The following is a 16,820-nucleotide window of genomic DNA, read 5'->3' on the forward strand; positions in this document are numbered from 1 at the left end:
GCTACTGGCTATTGAACTTCTTTGTTTAGTCCTGTTTACGTCATCACGTTCAAAACAAACGGACTTTCCAACAGACTTAGTCCGGTCGTGTGTGATTGGTTGCCAGAGGTTACAGTGTATTATTACCTTTACTGACTGGTTGCTAGAGGTTACATCACACATTACGGCTCACTGACTAGTTGCTAGATGTTACAGCACATGATTTCTGCTTGTTGATTGGTTGCTAGAGATTATTGTACAGTAATACTGCTCACTGATTGGTTGCTAGAGGTTACAGCACATCATCTCCTCACTGCAGTGGGCATGATATACATATGAATGCCGCCTTTATTTACATATCTGTGCTGCCAGATGCAGCTATTTACATATGAATGCTGGTTATTTACATGTAAACACAGGGTCTGCAGGTGAGTCATCTGTACACAACAATAAGGCAGAGCTGGGCAGCATTAATAGCAGCACTTTACACTGAGATATCAGGACAAAGCAAGGGACTAAAACTTCAAGGGCCAAGGGAATTTAAACTGGGATAGTTGGCAAGTATGAGGCAGCTGCTTTGGGCCCCACAACAATGACAGGGCCCAGGGCAGCTGCCCCTTTTGCCCTGCCTTAAAGACGGCCCTGGCCGAATGTCCGTCGGGAAGACCGTCGGACCTAGTCCGTCAAAGTCCAGTCATGTGTCCACTGCATTAGTGTGCACTAGGCATAAATAAACCCATCAGCACATGCTAATGTTTAAAAAATATATATATATATTGTTTCTGAGTATAGTTTGACAATATATATGCAAATGACAACAGCCAGATTAGCCAATTTAGTACTCTGACTCTTTTTTGTCATTAAACACAAATAAAGTGCCTTTTTTTCAGTTTGACTCCTTTTTTGTTCCTGTGCTTCACTGTCCCCTCTCAAAATGCATATCAAGTCTGGTTGAATAAAGCCAAGGTGTTATCTTAATAATTGTGTGATTTCATTAAAATATACATTTTACAGAGACTCTAGACCAGTGGAACCTTTGGGTTCCTCCAGAGGTTGCTAGGGTTTCCTTGAGATGTGGCTAACTGACCTCCCACCTGAGTATGCCTTTATAATTTCAGATCCATATCACAACTTGGCAGAACCAGCAGCATGACCCCAATGATCTTTTTTAACTATCTGTTAGGGTGGCATCCTAATCACCACCGTAATAGGAGCATCCTTCCCAATGACCACTATTGTAAGAAACATTCTTCTGACTGACCATCAATGAAGGGGAAATCTTCCCAATGACCACCACTGTAATGAGCATTCTTCCCAGTGACCACCAATGTAAGGGGACATTTTTTCCACTGACCACCAATGTAAGAGGAGATTTTTCCACTGACCACCAATGTAAGGAGCATTCTTTGCACTGATCACCATTGTAAGGAGCATTCTTACCAATGACCTCCACTGTAAGCCCTTGTACACACGGTCGGAGAATCTGTCGGAATAAGTCTTATCGGACCGTGTCGTCAGATAATCCGACTGTGTGTGGTATGCACCGGACTGATTCCGTCCGAATCTCCGTCCGACCCAATTTTCCAACATGTTGGAAATATTTCCCGACCAACTGGGCCGGACGGACCTAGTCCGATCATGTGTAGAGCATTTTCATCGGACCAAGTGCCACGCATGCTCAGATCAAATTCCTACATCAAAGCTATTGGCTACTAGCCTGAATGTAGTCCCATCGTAACGAAATTACGTCATCACGTTCTGAAAGATCGGATTTTTCGCCAACTTGGCCCGACCGTGTGTATGCAACAGTTTCGGACACAATCCGTCGGACTAAATCCGACGGGCAAAATCCGACGGATTTGGTTGGCAAAATCTCCGACCGTGTGTATGTGGGCTAAGGGGAAACATTCCCTCTGTAACTAATGTAAGGAGCCTTCTTCCCATTGACAACTACTGTAAAGGAGGAATTCTTCCCACTGACCACCAATGTAAGGAGCATTCTCCCCACTGACCGAAAATGTAAGGGGCATTCTTCTGACTGACCATGACCAACAATGCAAGAGACATTCTTCCCATTGACCACCAGTGGAAGGTACATTCTTCCTACTGACCACCAATGTAAGGGACAATTTCCCAATAACCCCTGATAGAATACTCTTAACAAAGGTTCCCAGAGATCCTAAATATTTCAAGGGTTCCTCTGGAGTAAAAAGGTTGAGAAAGGCTGCTCTAGACATGTGTATGTAATACAATAATGACAATATGGTACACTAAGCATGCATAATTACACTGTAATAACATCTATGTATGCTTACAGAAAATATTCAATACACCTTAAAAAATGAATGAAGCAACAGGCAGCCACCACAAAGCAGTAAATAAAAGTAATCTCCCCACCGCACAGAGATGCCCCTTTCAGTTGGCAGGTCGCGTGACCTTGGCTTCCTGTGGCACACAACGTGTTGCTAAAGATACCCAGATAAAGTTTTCACTATCGATAGTGTGACATAAGTCTCCATCAGGGAAAGCTGACACTTCAGATTTGAGTTTCATTCTGTGTTTTACTACATTTTACTATTTTAATGAAAGGAATGGTGTGAGAAAAAAAAGGTGATAAAATGTGGTACAAGCGACCGTTTCTTGCTTGTCAGCCATGACGCATTGTTGTGAGCAATGATTCTTCCATGGGCGGATATAACAGTTGCTGGGAGAGACTAATTAAAAGGGATTTTCTGGTGTACTGAGAGCATTACGCATATCTTGAGTGCCAAACACGTGGTCCACCTTTTGCAAAATGCAGAATAAGTGCATCCACATTAAAATAATAAATTAAAATCAACATTTTATTCAATTTTTTCAATGAAGCCTGCGGAGCATTGCAACCACAATCAGTACATCATGGGTGCAAAGCACAGGCTTCTGCAGGAGGAAGTAAACACTGGACTACAAGTATGGTAACATCATGGCATTTGTGCTTCATTGAAAACTAGGAGTCCGTCCTCCATGGTGTCAAATTGGATTTGTACCATATTATATCCTAGGTGAAACCATCTTAGAATTGCCTCTTATGGCACCATCCCAAACTCACTAAATGTATTATATATTTTCTCCAATCTCACGACTAATCGAGTTGAAGAGTGTAATTAGGGACTTTTAATGTGCCATAGAGAGGACATACACTATATTACCAAAAGTATTGGGATGCCTGCCATTACATGCATATGAACTTTAATGGCATCCCAATCTTAGTCCGTAGGGTTCAATATTGAGTTGGCCCACCCTTTGCAGCTATAACAACTTCAACTCTTTTGGGAAGGCCGTCCACAAGGTTTAGGAGTTTGTCTATGGGAATGTTTGACCATTCTTAAAGAAGCGCATTCGTGAGGTCAGGCACTGATGTTGGACTAGTCTTCGCTCTAATTCATCCCAAAGGTGTATCGGGTTGAGGTCCCAACCCCACACCCTAATCCCCCCCTCCACCAAATAATTTGGACCAGTGCACAAAGCAAGGTCAATAAAGAAAACGAATGAGTGAGTTTGGGGTGGAAGAACTTGACTGGCCTGCGCAGAATTCTGACCTCCACCCGATAGAACACCTTTGGGATGAATTAGAGAGCGGACTGTGAGCCAGGCCTTCTCTCCAACATTAGTGCCTGACCTCACAAATGTGCTTCTGGAAGAATGCTAAAGCATTCACAAAGACACATTCCTAAACCTTGTGGACAGCCTTCCCAGAAGAGTTGAAGCTCTTGTAGTTGCAAAGGGTGAGCCAACTCAATATTGAACCCTACGGACTAAGACTAGGATGCCATTAAAGCTCATGTGTGTGTAAAGGTAGGTGTCTCAATGCTTTTCGTAATATAGTATATATCCATAAAAACAACATCTTAATTATAACGTTAAAATATCATTAAAACATAGAAAATAAAAAAGTTGGCTTTTAAATACAGTGTAGCTAGTGCAAAATCGTTATTCCTAGATGGCGTAGTGGATCAATGATTTTTGTAATAGTCTTACTTCTTCAGGATCAGATGAATCCTTGATTTGACAAGTGATATGGCTAATGAAGGATATTGATAAATAGTTAAATTATATTATATTGTTATAATATAACTATATATCATTATCGTTCATTAGCTATTTCCTTCATTAGCCTTCATTAGGAAATCGGAACAGAGCGTTGTCACCCCATAATAGGAAATGCCTGAACATGGACTTTTATTATTTTCATTAAAAAATTGCAGATTTATAAAGATTATAAACAACTTTTGTTGTGACATCAAAATGTTAATGTTTATGTGATATTTTAGTGTTCAGATTTACATATACTTTAATGGACAGCTTGTACATGATTCAGTTTTTCATGTCATCGCCCGTCTTAACAGAAGATTCCTTGTTTCTTGGTTAGCGTTTTGCTCTAATATGTACTGTACCAATTTAGTTCACATCTCTAGAGTTGTTGGCTTGTGAAAAGAAACCTCTGTAAAGATCATATGGAAACAGCCATTGTAGGTCTCTTTGCTTTAAAAGATGCTTGTTGCCAGGCATTTTGTTGTCCTAAAGACTTACTTTTAAAATCAAATACCTGAAACAAGTGTATCAATCTTTCCTTTCTGCATTTTTGGTTTTCATCATTGATTGGGAAAGTAGTATCATCAGTGACAGCCAGACATCTATTTTTTTTTAGGAGGTGGTCAGAAATAAGCCCCAGTATTTCTTTGATATAAATTTCCTCTACTGATATTGCATTTTATCACTGTCTTAGGTCTGCTGAAGAGTCTAAGGATGGACAGCACACCGGGGCTTATAAATTCATTGACATCTCAAGCTCTCCTGGTCATGGCTACATCCTCGGAAGGTCCACTGGGATTAACTCAACAGCCTCCTCATTACACTGTTTCAATGGCCAAACCTCCACAGATGACTTACCTGAGTTCAGCATACCCTCTTCTCTATCCACCTCAGGATCATTTGAATTCAGCATGTCCACCCCAGCTTCTCTCGCTTTCCCACCAATATGGACACCCTCGACCAGGGGTCGGTGTTCTAGGCTATGGTGCGCTGCACCCTTTTGCTGCCTTTCATCTCCCAGAGAGTATGGAGAGACTACAGGCTGGGTTTCTGAATGCCAAAAGGTTGAAAGGAGACTCAGAACCACCACAGATCCATTACCTGCCGATGGAGACTGGCCTGGAAGCCCCTCACATGTCCCAGGGACATGTGGTTCCCCCAACTTCCCACAGGAGCTCCCCAAAGTTGAGAACAAGCTCAAGCTCAAAAAAAGGTAGGCTGTTTATTTACAGTAAAAGTGTACAATAATATTTAATATAGATTAAACAAATAATTTGTAGTAGAGGCACAAAACTACAGATTTTAAACTCACCAGTGAAGTCTGCAGGTGATACAAAAGGACAGAGTAGAGCATGACTGAACCTACTAGTGTCTATCAAAACCATTTTTTTTGAGGCACTGCTGTTTAAAGGATCAGTTCTCCAAAAATGTGTACAGTGTTTCAATTTTGGGTAGCTGCAGTTTAGGTAAATCACTGACTGGCTTCATATATCTCTCAGGAACTCTGGTGGTGGGACCTTTGAGGTTGGGTTCCTGGGTCTGCATGGCAGCCAAAACCTCTAATATAGACGCTCATTCTTAGCCCTTGTACACACGGTCGGAAAATCGGTCGGAATGTGTCCTATCAGACCGTGTTGTCGGATAATCCGACTGTGTGTGGTATGCATCGGACTGTTTCCGTCGGAATATCCGTCGGACCAAATTTTCAAACTTGCTGGAAATATTTTCCGACAAACTGGTCCGATAGGACATACTCCGATCATGTGTAGAGAATTTCGATCCGACAAAGTGCCACACATGCTCAGAACAAATTCCTACATCAAAGCTATTGGCTACTAGCCTGAACGTAGTCCCATTGTAACGAAATTACGTCATCACTTTCTGAAAGATCTGATTTTTCGACAACTTTGTCCGACCGTGTGTATGCAACAGTTTCGGACAAGATCCGACGGACAAAATCCAATGGATTTGGTTATCGGAATCTCCGACCCCATGTGTACAAGGGCTTACAGTTACATTCAGCAGGAGGACATATTTATAAAAGTCATGGAATCCACAAGAGGGACTTTGGTAAGAGTTAAAAGAATTCAGCGTGTGATTTTCAAAAGATTATGTTACCACCCAACCTTCTGAGGTTGAAAAGAGGACAACCATTTAGCAGTGAAATGTTTTGGCAAAAATTACGCCCATGCAACTTTCCATATTACAGGTTAGGTGAAAGACCAGACAATGTATGCCTCGCACATTATACTAATGTCATAGACATACATACACCACATGCCAACAGTTGTTTTCATTGATATGTGGCAGGTCACTTAAAGCAAACCTGTTTTGAACACGACATAAGCGCAAGGACCAGCAGATAGCACTGGCTCCTTAGCCCCAGCTCATCATGGGAGTACCTCCAAATTCTTGATGCAATTATTTCTACCAATTGCATCCATACTCCAATGCCAGGCCCTCATAGACCTTTACAGGGCCTATTCTATGGCTTACAAAGAGTGGATATTTACACTATGAGTTCAGTAGTCTCCCTGCTGAGAATACCTGCTGACCTCTGCAAGGTTAGTTTAGTAATGATCGGCTCATGACTTGTGTTTATAACAGTGGTGCCCAGGAAGAATAGACAGGGTTTATCTCCCAAGTGGGAACACATTATGAGAAGTTATTAAATCCTTTGCAATTTAGTTGCTTCTGTACAACCAGGCATACACATTTATTGAATTTTCCCAAACAATTTCCAGGTTCCCCCCTGAAAAGGGACATTGACATATAAAAATTATTCTAAGCCCTTGTACACACGGTCGACATTCCGACAACAAAATCCGTCGGATTTTGTCCTAAACTTGTGTTGCATACACACAGTTGGACAAAGTTGTTGGAAAATCCGATCGTACGTAACTTGACAACGTTATTTCGTTACGACGGGACTACGTTCAGGCTACTAGCCAATAGCTTTGGTCTAGGAATTTGATCTGAGCATGCGTGGCACCTTGTCCGATCGGAATTCTCTACACACAGTCGGACAAAGTCCGATCGGATCATGTTGTCGGAAAGTTTTATAGCCCAGCTCTAAAACTTTGTCCGTCGGATATTCCAACGGAAACAGTCCGATGGAGCCCACACACAGTCGGATTATCCGACAACACGGTCTGATCGGACATTTTCAGTCGGAATGTCTGACCGTGTGTACAAGGGCTTACTGCTATTGTTCCCCATAATAAGCCTCATCCTCCCTTCACTTTCCAATGCCATGATTTTGCATGTTAAGCACAACTAATTCTGGCCTTACACTTGTAGAATTTAGTTTGGATATGAAAGTATAAAAATCACTCATCTGATCATTTGATGGTGGCAATGCCTCATTTACTGTATGTACCATGTCAATGTATCAATGTTCATAGAACAAATATCCTAGTTCCAAATAAATTAATCCAATTGCATGCGCATAATGCCCCGTACACACAAGCGGATTTTCCGTCGGAAAAAACTTGGATGTTTTTTTTGCCGGAATTCCGCTCAACCTTGGCTTGCATACACACGGTCACAAAAAAGTTCTCTGAACTTTCAACCATCAAGAACACTGTGACGTACAACACTATGACGAGCCGAGAAAATTAAGTTCAATGCTTCCAAGCATGCATCAAATTGTTTTCGAGCATGCGTAGGAATTTTGCACGTCAGAATTTGTACAGACGATCGGAATTTTCGATCTGAACTTTTTCCGACCAAAAAATAGAGAACCTGCTCTCAATCTTTTGCTGGCTGGAACTCTGCCAACAAAAGTCTGATGGAACATACACACGGTCGGGATTTCTGACCAAAACCTCACATCTGACTTTTGTTGGCAAGAATTTCTGGTCATGTGTATGGGGCTTAAGACTAGTTATGATTTTTCTGGCCATGTAGCGAATTCAACGATTAGAAATTCGTTTACTCCCATTGCTGTCCTACAAGAGGGCAAAGCTGGCTATTGGCTGTTGAATACATTTTCCAGCCTTGTCCTTCAGCTCACTCTGGTTGAAGCCAATTGTCCAATCATCCCCTTCAAATCTTAGATCAGTGTTTCTCAACTCCAGTCCTCAAGGCGCACCAACAGGTCATGTTTTCAGGTTTTCCATTATTTTTCACAGGTGATTTGATCAGTTTCACTGCCTTAGCAATTACCACAGCCATTTCGTCTGAGGGAAATCCTGAAAACATGACCTGTTGGGGGCGCCTTGAGGACTGGAGTTGAGAAACACTGTCTTAGATTATCAAACGAACATTCTGAAAGCAACACTTTTCTAACGAAATTCAACAGGTATAAGGCCAGCTTATGTGAACAAGCTTTATGGAAACGCTCTGCAACACTTTGAAGACACTTTAACTTGAAGGAAGAAGACACTTGTATATCAAACTTTCCTCTACAGCTAATAGCCAGCTATATGCTCCTGCAGGACAGCAATGATAGAGATATAAAGGTTCTCAGTACAGTGACCTGGCACTGCCGTATTGCTTTCTGTGCAACACCAATGGAGGTCTCAGTCTTGGGCATTGGTCATAAAAACAAAAATTTGAAATATTGGAAATTTGCCATTTACCTTCCTCTCTGGCTCTCTTCTGCTTTCTATCCAGACAATTATCACCCCACCTTTGTATCACAGCTCTGCACTTCTCAGTTTTTGCAGTTTCTAAACATTCACTTGTTTTTATGGTAAGTTTGTGGAAGATTTGATTAGATCACTAACTGCAACTAAAACACGTCCTGAGGTTGAGGTAAATGCAGCATTGGTTATAATGAGAACCCACAGACTGACCAGACTTGGACTTACCCACACGCCTTGCTTATTAAATATAAGTTTCCTTTTAATTCAACTTCCTGTAGAGAATGTGTTTCTGTACATCTCCACCCTTGTATTAATCACAGTGTTATGACCCATTGTTTCTTTGGTCCTGGTAGAAGGTTATTGGCCGTTATATTTAGCCACTATATATACGGTATATAGGTTTGTATATCACTGTCTGAGCTAGTTATATAGCCAGGTAAACTGTCTAAATCCTGTTAAGTGATTATATTTTAAGAAAAAGCTGAAATGCATCTAAAGGCAAGAAATGAATTGATAGTGTGGGGAGGGGTTAAAACCCCTCCTAGGTTTTTATTGCTGTCCGTATCCCCACGCCATTTGTCCTTGTGACCACTGTCACCACAACTGAGCTATCATTGGGTCAGGAACAAAAAGATCAATGACTCAATGGTAACACTTGTCTTTATAATATTAGGTATTATTAAAATAATAATAATAATAATAATAATAATTATTATTATTATTATTATTAATAATAATAATAATAATAATAATATGAATAATAATAATAACATGTCTATATTGCTAATAATTAATAACGTTATCTATAATTAATCATTAATGATAATTTATGAATAATAATACTACTACTAATAATAAAATCATCATCATCACTGCATAAAACCCTAAAGTATATCTAAAACAAATTATAATTAACAGAAGGACATATATACATGTATATCTAAAACAAAAGCTGTTTTTATTTCAGTACGGAACCATCATTCAGTCTGTTAAACCTTTAACAATTGCTACATCACAGCATGCAATCTAAGAAAACAGTGACTACATGTTATTTATTTATAAAAATTTATTTATAAAAAAAATATTTTATATACTATTTTTTTTTATATAACATAATTTATTTTAAAAATAGAAATTCAATTAAAGACATTGTTTTATTGCAATTTTTTTTTTAAATCTGATAGTTAAAATAATAATAACATGTAATCACTGTTTTCTTATAATGCATGCTGTGATATAGCCATATTCCATGATGGCTCTCTACCCTCAAAAATAAAAACTGTTTTTGTTTTAAATATACTCTAAGAGTTTTGACAGTAATAAAATAATAATAATAATAACAATAATACGAATAAGAAGAAGTAGTAGTAGTTGTAGTATTTATATCTATTTTAACAACAGTTTAAGGCCTGTGCCATGCATTTTCCACAAGTATGACACAACATTTAGTATAATCAGTTAGCATTCTGAGAAACAGACATGTACTTAAGCGGTAATGCCAATTGCCGCGCATTCCAGGGTACAGTACGTTCCAGGTACCCAGAGGGAGATCTGTCAATTAACAATCCTTACATTTGTTTTTTATTGCTGTCTGTGTCCCTGATCACCCTCTCAATTTGTTCTGGTCACCATTGTCAGTGGGAGTGAAAGTGATGGGAAATCCAAAATGATATGGTTGTCACCAAAACAGGACACAAGGGAAACCCTTCTAATAGGGAAAGTTGTTCTGGTGACAGCTTTTTAAGAGAAACAGAGAAAGAAAATAGAAGAGTGATGGCAGAAAAAGACCAAGTGGTCCATCAAGTCTTGCCATTTTTTTTATTTTTGTTTTGTTTTTTATTTTGATCATTTTTTTTCTTGATTTTTTTGGGGGGATATTTTGTTGTTTTTTGCTTTCACTTTTCTTGTAAACAGCCGTGTTTGTCTCAAGCATGTTTAAAATTCACCATTGATCAGGTCACTACTAATGCTGAAAGTCAGTTCCAAGCATCATCTACTCTTTAGGTAAAATCATCATTTTTAAAGGGGGATTTAGCCTGATTTTGCTAAAAAAAAAAAAAAAAACTTGAAAAGTGTCCAATTTCTTAATTCTATCCAAAAGAAAATCTGCATAAAGATACACTTCAAAAAATCATCCCATCTGTTCTCGGATTTTCCCATCAATTTTACAAAAAATACACAACACTTTTTAGACTTTGACTTTACCTCCTTTCTGCTTCAAAGCTTTATCATTTGGGGGAAAAAAAAATAGCTGGCAAGAAGATCCAGAAGATGCCGCATACGAAAAACGAAATTATCCGAACGTGTTCGATTTGTTAAACTCGTGGGTTAAATCATTTATTTGTTCTTATGGATCTTCGTTCATTCGAATGCCTCTGAATGTACGAATATATGCCAAATTTTGCCTAAGAACGAATTTGTAACTTATTGAATTGGACATGTCTAATATGAAATAGTATTTCAGGCTGGGTTCACACTATTGCGAATTCAGTGTGGGTTCCACCGCATCCAATTCGCATGACAGGAGTAGCTGTGACTGGCTCTCTATGAAGCCGCTTCACACATCTCCGGGGTGGTTCCCTTTCCGGTCCAAATTCAGCCAATAATCCGGACCTAATTGGAACCTGAAACGGTAAACAGGGACGTACCGGAGCCCCTGTTGTGCCCCGCAATGGCATTCAAATTTAAAGCCCATTAAGTAATAAATCTTATGTGAATTATTAGGTGTTGCAGTGACATACGTACCACAATGCGAAGACGAGCCCTCACCGAATGACATTTTGTTTGCTAAAGCACTGTGTTATAAACATTACCCATATTTTAATTAAAATGTCATATATTTTAATAAAATTAATACAGTACAAAAAATAAGTATATTATTAGTAATATAATACATACATGATTTTATAAGATGATGGATAATGTCTCCTTGTCTTTGTTTGTTATGTTTGGATTCATAATAAACACTGTATAAAAAACAAAAATATATATAAAATGAAAAAAAAATTAAATTAATATATATATATATATATCTATATATATATATATATATACACAGATTAAGTTAAAATCATATATATATATATATATATATATATATATATATATATATATATATATATATATATATAGATAGATTAAGTTCAAATCAAAAATAATTATATAATTTGTTTATTTTTTTACACATATGTATATATATATATATATATATATATATATATATATATATATATATATATATATATATATATATATACAATTATTTTTGATTTTAACTTATTCTGTGTGTGTGTGTGTGTGTGTGTATATATATATATATATTATATTTTATATGTAAATCTACAATATAAAAAAATATTTCTAATGCTCACACAAAAAATTATTTTCACTTTACCCCCCCACCTCCTAAACCCCAGAAATAATTTTAAAATGCTTCCAGAAGGGTTTAAAGGAAGCCAATAGACGTCGTTGGAAGGTGGAGGCCTCCTCGAAGCAGTTAGCTGGCTGTAATGAATGTATTTGAATATACACAGAGAGCCGGGAGAAAGCAGAGGGGTCTCTATCGATATATTGGGAGGGGGGCCCAGAGGAAAAGTAGTCACCAGTTGGCCAGATGCTGCACAAAGGCTCCCAGGAGAGCGGGGACAAAGGAGCCAGGGAGAGATTAAGCCAGTTTTGAATAGGAAAAGGGAGAAAGTGAGAAGGGGCAACGCAAGAGAATCACAATGCTAAACAAACAGAGAGAGGAGGGAGGGAGGGTAATACAGGACTGTCCCTGCTGGTCCTATCTGTCCCCTATTAGTAGAAACCAGCCAGGGTCAGCAGCTCTATAGACCCCAGCTCCCCTCCCCGCTCAGCTGCAAGACCCCTTCCCATTATAATGGAGATTGTATGCACAGACTGTGACAGCCTGCAGGAAACAGGGAGTGAATAGCTGTGATAATTACACACACCTGCAGGATGGAAGCACATCCAGTATTCCCATTGTTACTGGAACTGGGCTGTGGAGGGAAACCAGTTAAGGTTCCCCCATACACGGTCATCAGAAATATTTCATATGAGCAATTCAGACTCCTTTGGATGATTGTCCAACTGCTACAGATGATTGCCTGACTGTATCAGATGATTGGCCGCTGCTTTGGATGAAGGTTGGATAAAAGAATGGGGGAGAACCAATCAGACCAGCTGGAAGTTTGAATGAGTAGATGAGCAAAATTATTAGTTGGAATCAAAATCAAAATGCTAAAATTATTATAACTCATGCACAGGCTTCATGCACAGATGTCTGCCTATACAAGTCGCACCTGAAATCGCCAAAATTAGTGGAGGAATTAAGTTTTCAAATTAGTGCGGCACCGCAAAGTCAGCGTCACAGCGATTTAAACAGAGCAATTACCAGCGATAGAGTGTGACAAGTCGCCCCAATGACAGTGGGGGCTATTTGTCAAAGTTTAATTGAACAAGCTGAAGTTGGAAGTTGATTGGTTACTATGCACTGCTGCACCAGATTCTGTGTGCTCCAGTTTTAGTAAATTTCCCCCAAAGAGATAGATATATAGATAGACAGATAGACAGAGATAGACAGACAGATAGATTTACCAAAGCCATATAATATGAGGTCAAACCTAAACACTTTCAATTTGTATGCAATCAGGCCGGCCCTTGTACTACATAGTTGAAGGTAAATCTAATGCCGCGTATACAAGACCAGACTTTGACAGCAAAGGTCTGACGGAACATCCGTCTGACAATTTGATTGTGTGTGGGCTCCATCGGACCTTTGCTGTCCAAAAGTCTGATGGACTTAGAAATAGAACATGTTTCAAATTTTTCCGCTGGAACTCCGCCGGACCCAGTTCCTATCGAAAAATCCGTTTGTGTGTATGCTAGTCCGACGGACAAAAATCAATGCTAGGGCAGCTATTGGCTACTGGCTATGAACTTTCTATTCTAGTTCAGTCGTACGTCATCACGTTTGAATCTGTCGGACTTTGTCCATCGGACTTTGGTGTGATTGTGTGTGGCCAAGTCCGTTCATTCGGAAAGTCTGTTGAAACTCCGCCGAAAGTCCATATGGAAGACCGTCGGACCTAGTCCGTCGAAGTCTAGTTGTGTCTACACAGCATAAGGGAGATCAAATGTATGGCCAGCTTTAAAGAAGTCCTTAAACATTTTTAATAATTTGTACTAGGATAGATAGATGGAGAGATAGACTATATTGTCAAAAGTATTGCAACGCCTGCCTTTATACACATATGAACTATAATGGAACCTCAGTCTTAGTCCGTAGGGTTCAATATTATGTTGGCCCACCCTTTGTAGCTATAACAGCTTCAACTCTTCTGGGAAGGCTGTCCATAAGGTTTAGGAGTGTGCCTATGGGAATGTTTGACCATTCTTCCAGAAGGGAATTTGTGAGGTTAGGTACTGGTATAAGGTCCACTCTAATTCATCCCAAAGATGTTCTATCAGGTTGAGGTCAGGACTCTGTGCAGGCCAGTCAAGTTTCTCCACCCCAAACTCACTCATCCACACTACATCACCAAAAGTATTGGGCCATCCCTCAAAATCATTTGGAGGGGGGATTATGGTGGGGGGTTGTTTTTCAGGGGTTGGGCTTGTCTTCTTAGCTCCAGTGAAGGGAATTGTTAAGGCATCAGCATACCAAGACATTTTGGACAATTTCATGCTCCAAACTTTGTGGGAACAGTTTGGGGATGGCCCCTTCCTGTTCCAGCATGACTGAGCACCAGTGCACAAAGCAAGGTCCATAAAGATGGATGGATGGATGAGCGAGTTTGGCATGGAGAAACTTGACTGACCTGCCCAGAGTCCTGACCTCAACCCGATAGAACACCTTTGGGATGAATTAGAGCGGAGACTGCAAGCCAGGCTATCTCGTCTAACATCAGTGCCTGACCTCACAAATGTGCTTCTGGAAGAATGGTCAAACATTCCCATAGAAACACTCCTAAACCTTGTGGACAGCCTTCCCAGAAAAGTTAAAGCTGTTATAGCTGCAAAGGGTGGGCCAACTCAATATTGAACCCTACGGACTAAGACTGGGATGCCATTAAAGCAGAGTTCCACCCAAAAATGAAACTTCCTCTTTTCTAGTCCCTCCACCCCTCCGGTGTCACATTTTGGCACCTTTCAGGGGGGAGGGGGGAGCAGATACCTGTCTAATACACTTTCCACTTCCGGGCATAGATACCCAAGCCACCCACAGGTATCTACGCCACTTCCGGCACCTTCTCCACCACCCCATGTCTTCTGGGAGACACATGGGTCTCAGAAGACAGCAGGGACCAGTGGGACAGCGCATCGCGAGTCACACATGTGCAATAGGGAACCAGGAAGGGAAGCCACAAGGCTTCCCTTACCAAAGATGGCGGCGGCAACACCCGACAGCCGAAGGACAGATCGGCTTCAGGTGCCAACATCGCAGGCACCCAGAATAGGTAAGTGTCTTTATTTTAAAAGTCAGCAGCTGCAGTATTTGTAGCTGCTGACTTTTAAAAAAAAAAAAAAAATCGGTGGACCTCCACTTTAAAGTTCACGTGTGTGTAAAGGCAGACGTCCCGATGCTTTTAGCAATATAGTGTAGATAGATAGATAACAGATAGATAACATATAGATAGATAGATAGATAGATAGATAGATAGATAGATAGATAGATAGATAGATAGATAGATAGATAGATGGATAATGGATGGATAGGCCGTGTTCTTTGTTCAGTGGAATGCAGAGTGGGTTGGGGTTGGGTGTCAGGAGAGGTCATACCCCCCATGCAGTGCTAATTGCTGCTGACACTAATAGCAGGGAGGAGGGGTAGGGGGGTACGAGCAGGGTGTTAAGTGATTATGTGAATGCGGCCTCCAGCTAGGCGTAAAATGAGCAATTCACGCTGAATCAGTGTGTGTGGCTGAGACATCATTACTCAGCCTGTCCCCGGTGACAATAGCTTGCTGCTCACCCAGGGATCCCCATTCCTTTATGACTGGACAATGTATCCCCAGTTTATCTCTCAAACACTCCATTGTACTCTACAGACTCTCCTGAAACTTTTCTCATGAAGTAAAGCCTGCTCTCCTCTGGATATACTGCAGACTGACTGCAATAGGGCACAATGGGAGCAGCATTGCATAACCTTACCAGGAGCACTCCGCCTGCTTTCCCACCAAGTGTGCTCGAAATTAGCATTAGAGGGTATCTGGCAGAGGAGACTTTAGGCTCAGCTACTAATGCTAATATTTCTTGTATTGGCTCTGCCAATGGTCCTTACATGAAGAATAAACTCCTTGTTTTTTTGTATTTGGGGATGACAAGTCTGTACACAAAGATAATATTGCACTTTAAAGTCATCATAAGTCTTGCTTGATGCAGTTTAATGTCACCAAGTCAACAGGGTTGATTATTTAAAATCAGTGTGGTTGATTATCTAAAGTCGATGGGGTTGATTATCTAAATTCAACGGGGTTGATTGTCTAAAGTTGACAGGGTTGATTGTCTAAAATCAATGTGGTTGATCATCTAAATTCAATGGGATTGATTGTCAAAAGTTGACAGGGTTGATTATCTAAAGTCAATCGGGTTGATTATGTAAAGACATAGAATGTGTTCACTTAGCAAAGTGAATGTTAGTACATAAGTTGGAGATGAGGTCACCCCAATCCACCAGTTGTACGCTAGCAAAAATCTATTTTTTTTTAAATTCATCTTGGCCATGATTATTTAGCAACATTTACTTTGCAAAGTGAACATATATATGTATATGTGTATATATATATATATATATATATATATGTATATATATATATATATATATACATATATATATATATATATATTACCGTACACATGCTGTAAATTAATAGCACCACTACACCTCTAGTAAGCCAACTCCACTGCTTGGCATGTTGGCTAGCTGTAGTATTGTGACTATTCATTGAGTTTGACAAACAGGTTATAGATTCAGATGCATAGGCATGTACACATGGTGTGTCAGGTGTGCCTGGACACACCCTATTCACGCCATGCAGTGCTGATTACCCCTGTTTCTCATCTCCCCTTTGCCGTGCTGCCAGCTTCCCTCCTCTCCTTTCAGGAGCAGGGAATGGGCTGGTAAATATTTAATGAACTGGCCTTCCTTTCTGAATAAACACAGTGAGTGATCTGCAC

At 40.0% G+C, this 16,820-nt stretch overlaps 1 protein-coding gene across 1 annotated transcript in view; it reads left to right on the forward strand.

Moving 5' to 3' along the window:
• Positions 1 to 16,820, forward strand: part of LOC143961253 (E3 ubiquitin-protein ligase RNF220-like) — a 77,637-nt gene that overhangs the window by 12,338 nt on the left and 48,479 nt on the right. The window contains exon 2 of the mRNA XM_077470488.1: positions 4,745 to 5,263. Coding sequence (XP_077326614.1) covers positions 4,765 to 5,263 — 499 coding nt within the window. The 5' untranslated portion in view covers positions 4,745 to 4,764. The remainder of the gene's footprint in view (positions 1 to 4,744; positions 5,264 to 16,820) is intronic.

The sequence above is a fragment of the Lithobates pipiens genome, unplaced genomic scaffold (assembly GCF_037356315.1).
Source record: "Lithobates pipiens isolate NorthernLeopardFrog02 unplaced genomic scaffold, aLitPip1_a1.2 Scaffold_8, whole genome shotgun sequence".
In the NCBI taxonomy this organism is placed as follows: domain Eukaryota; kingdom Metazoa; phylum Chordata; class Amphibia; order Anura; family Ranidae; genus Lithobates; species Lithobates pipiens.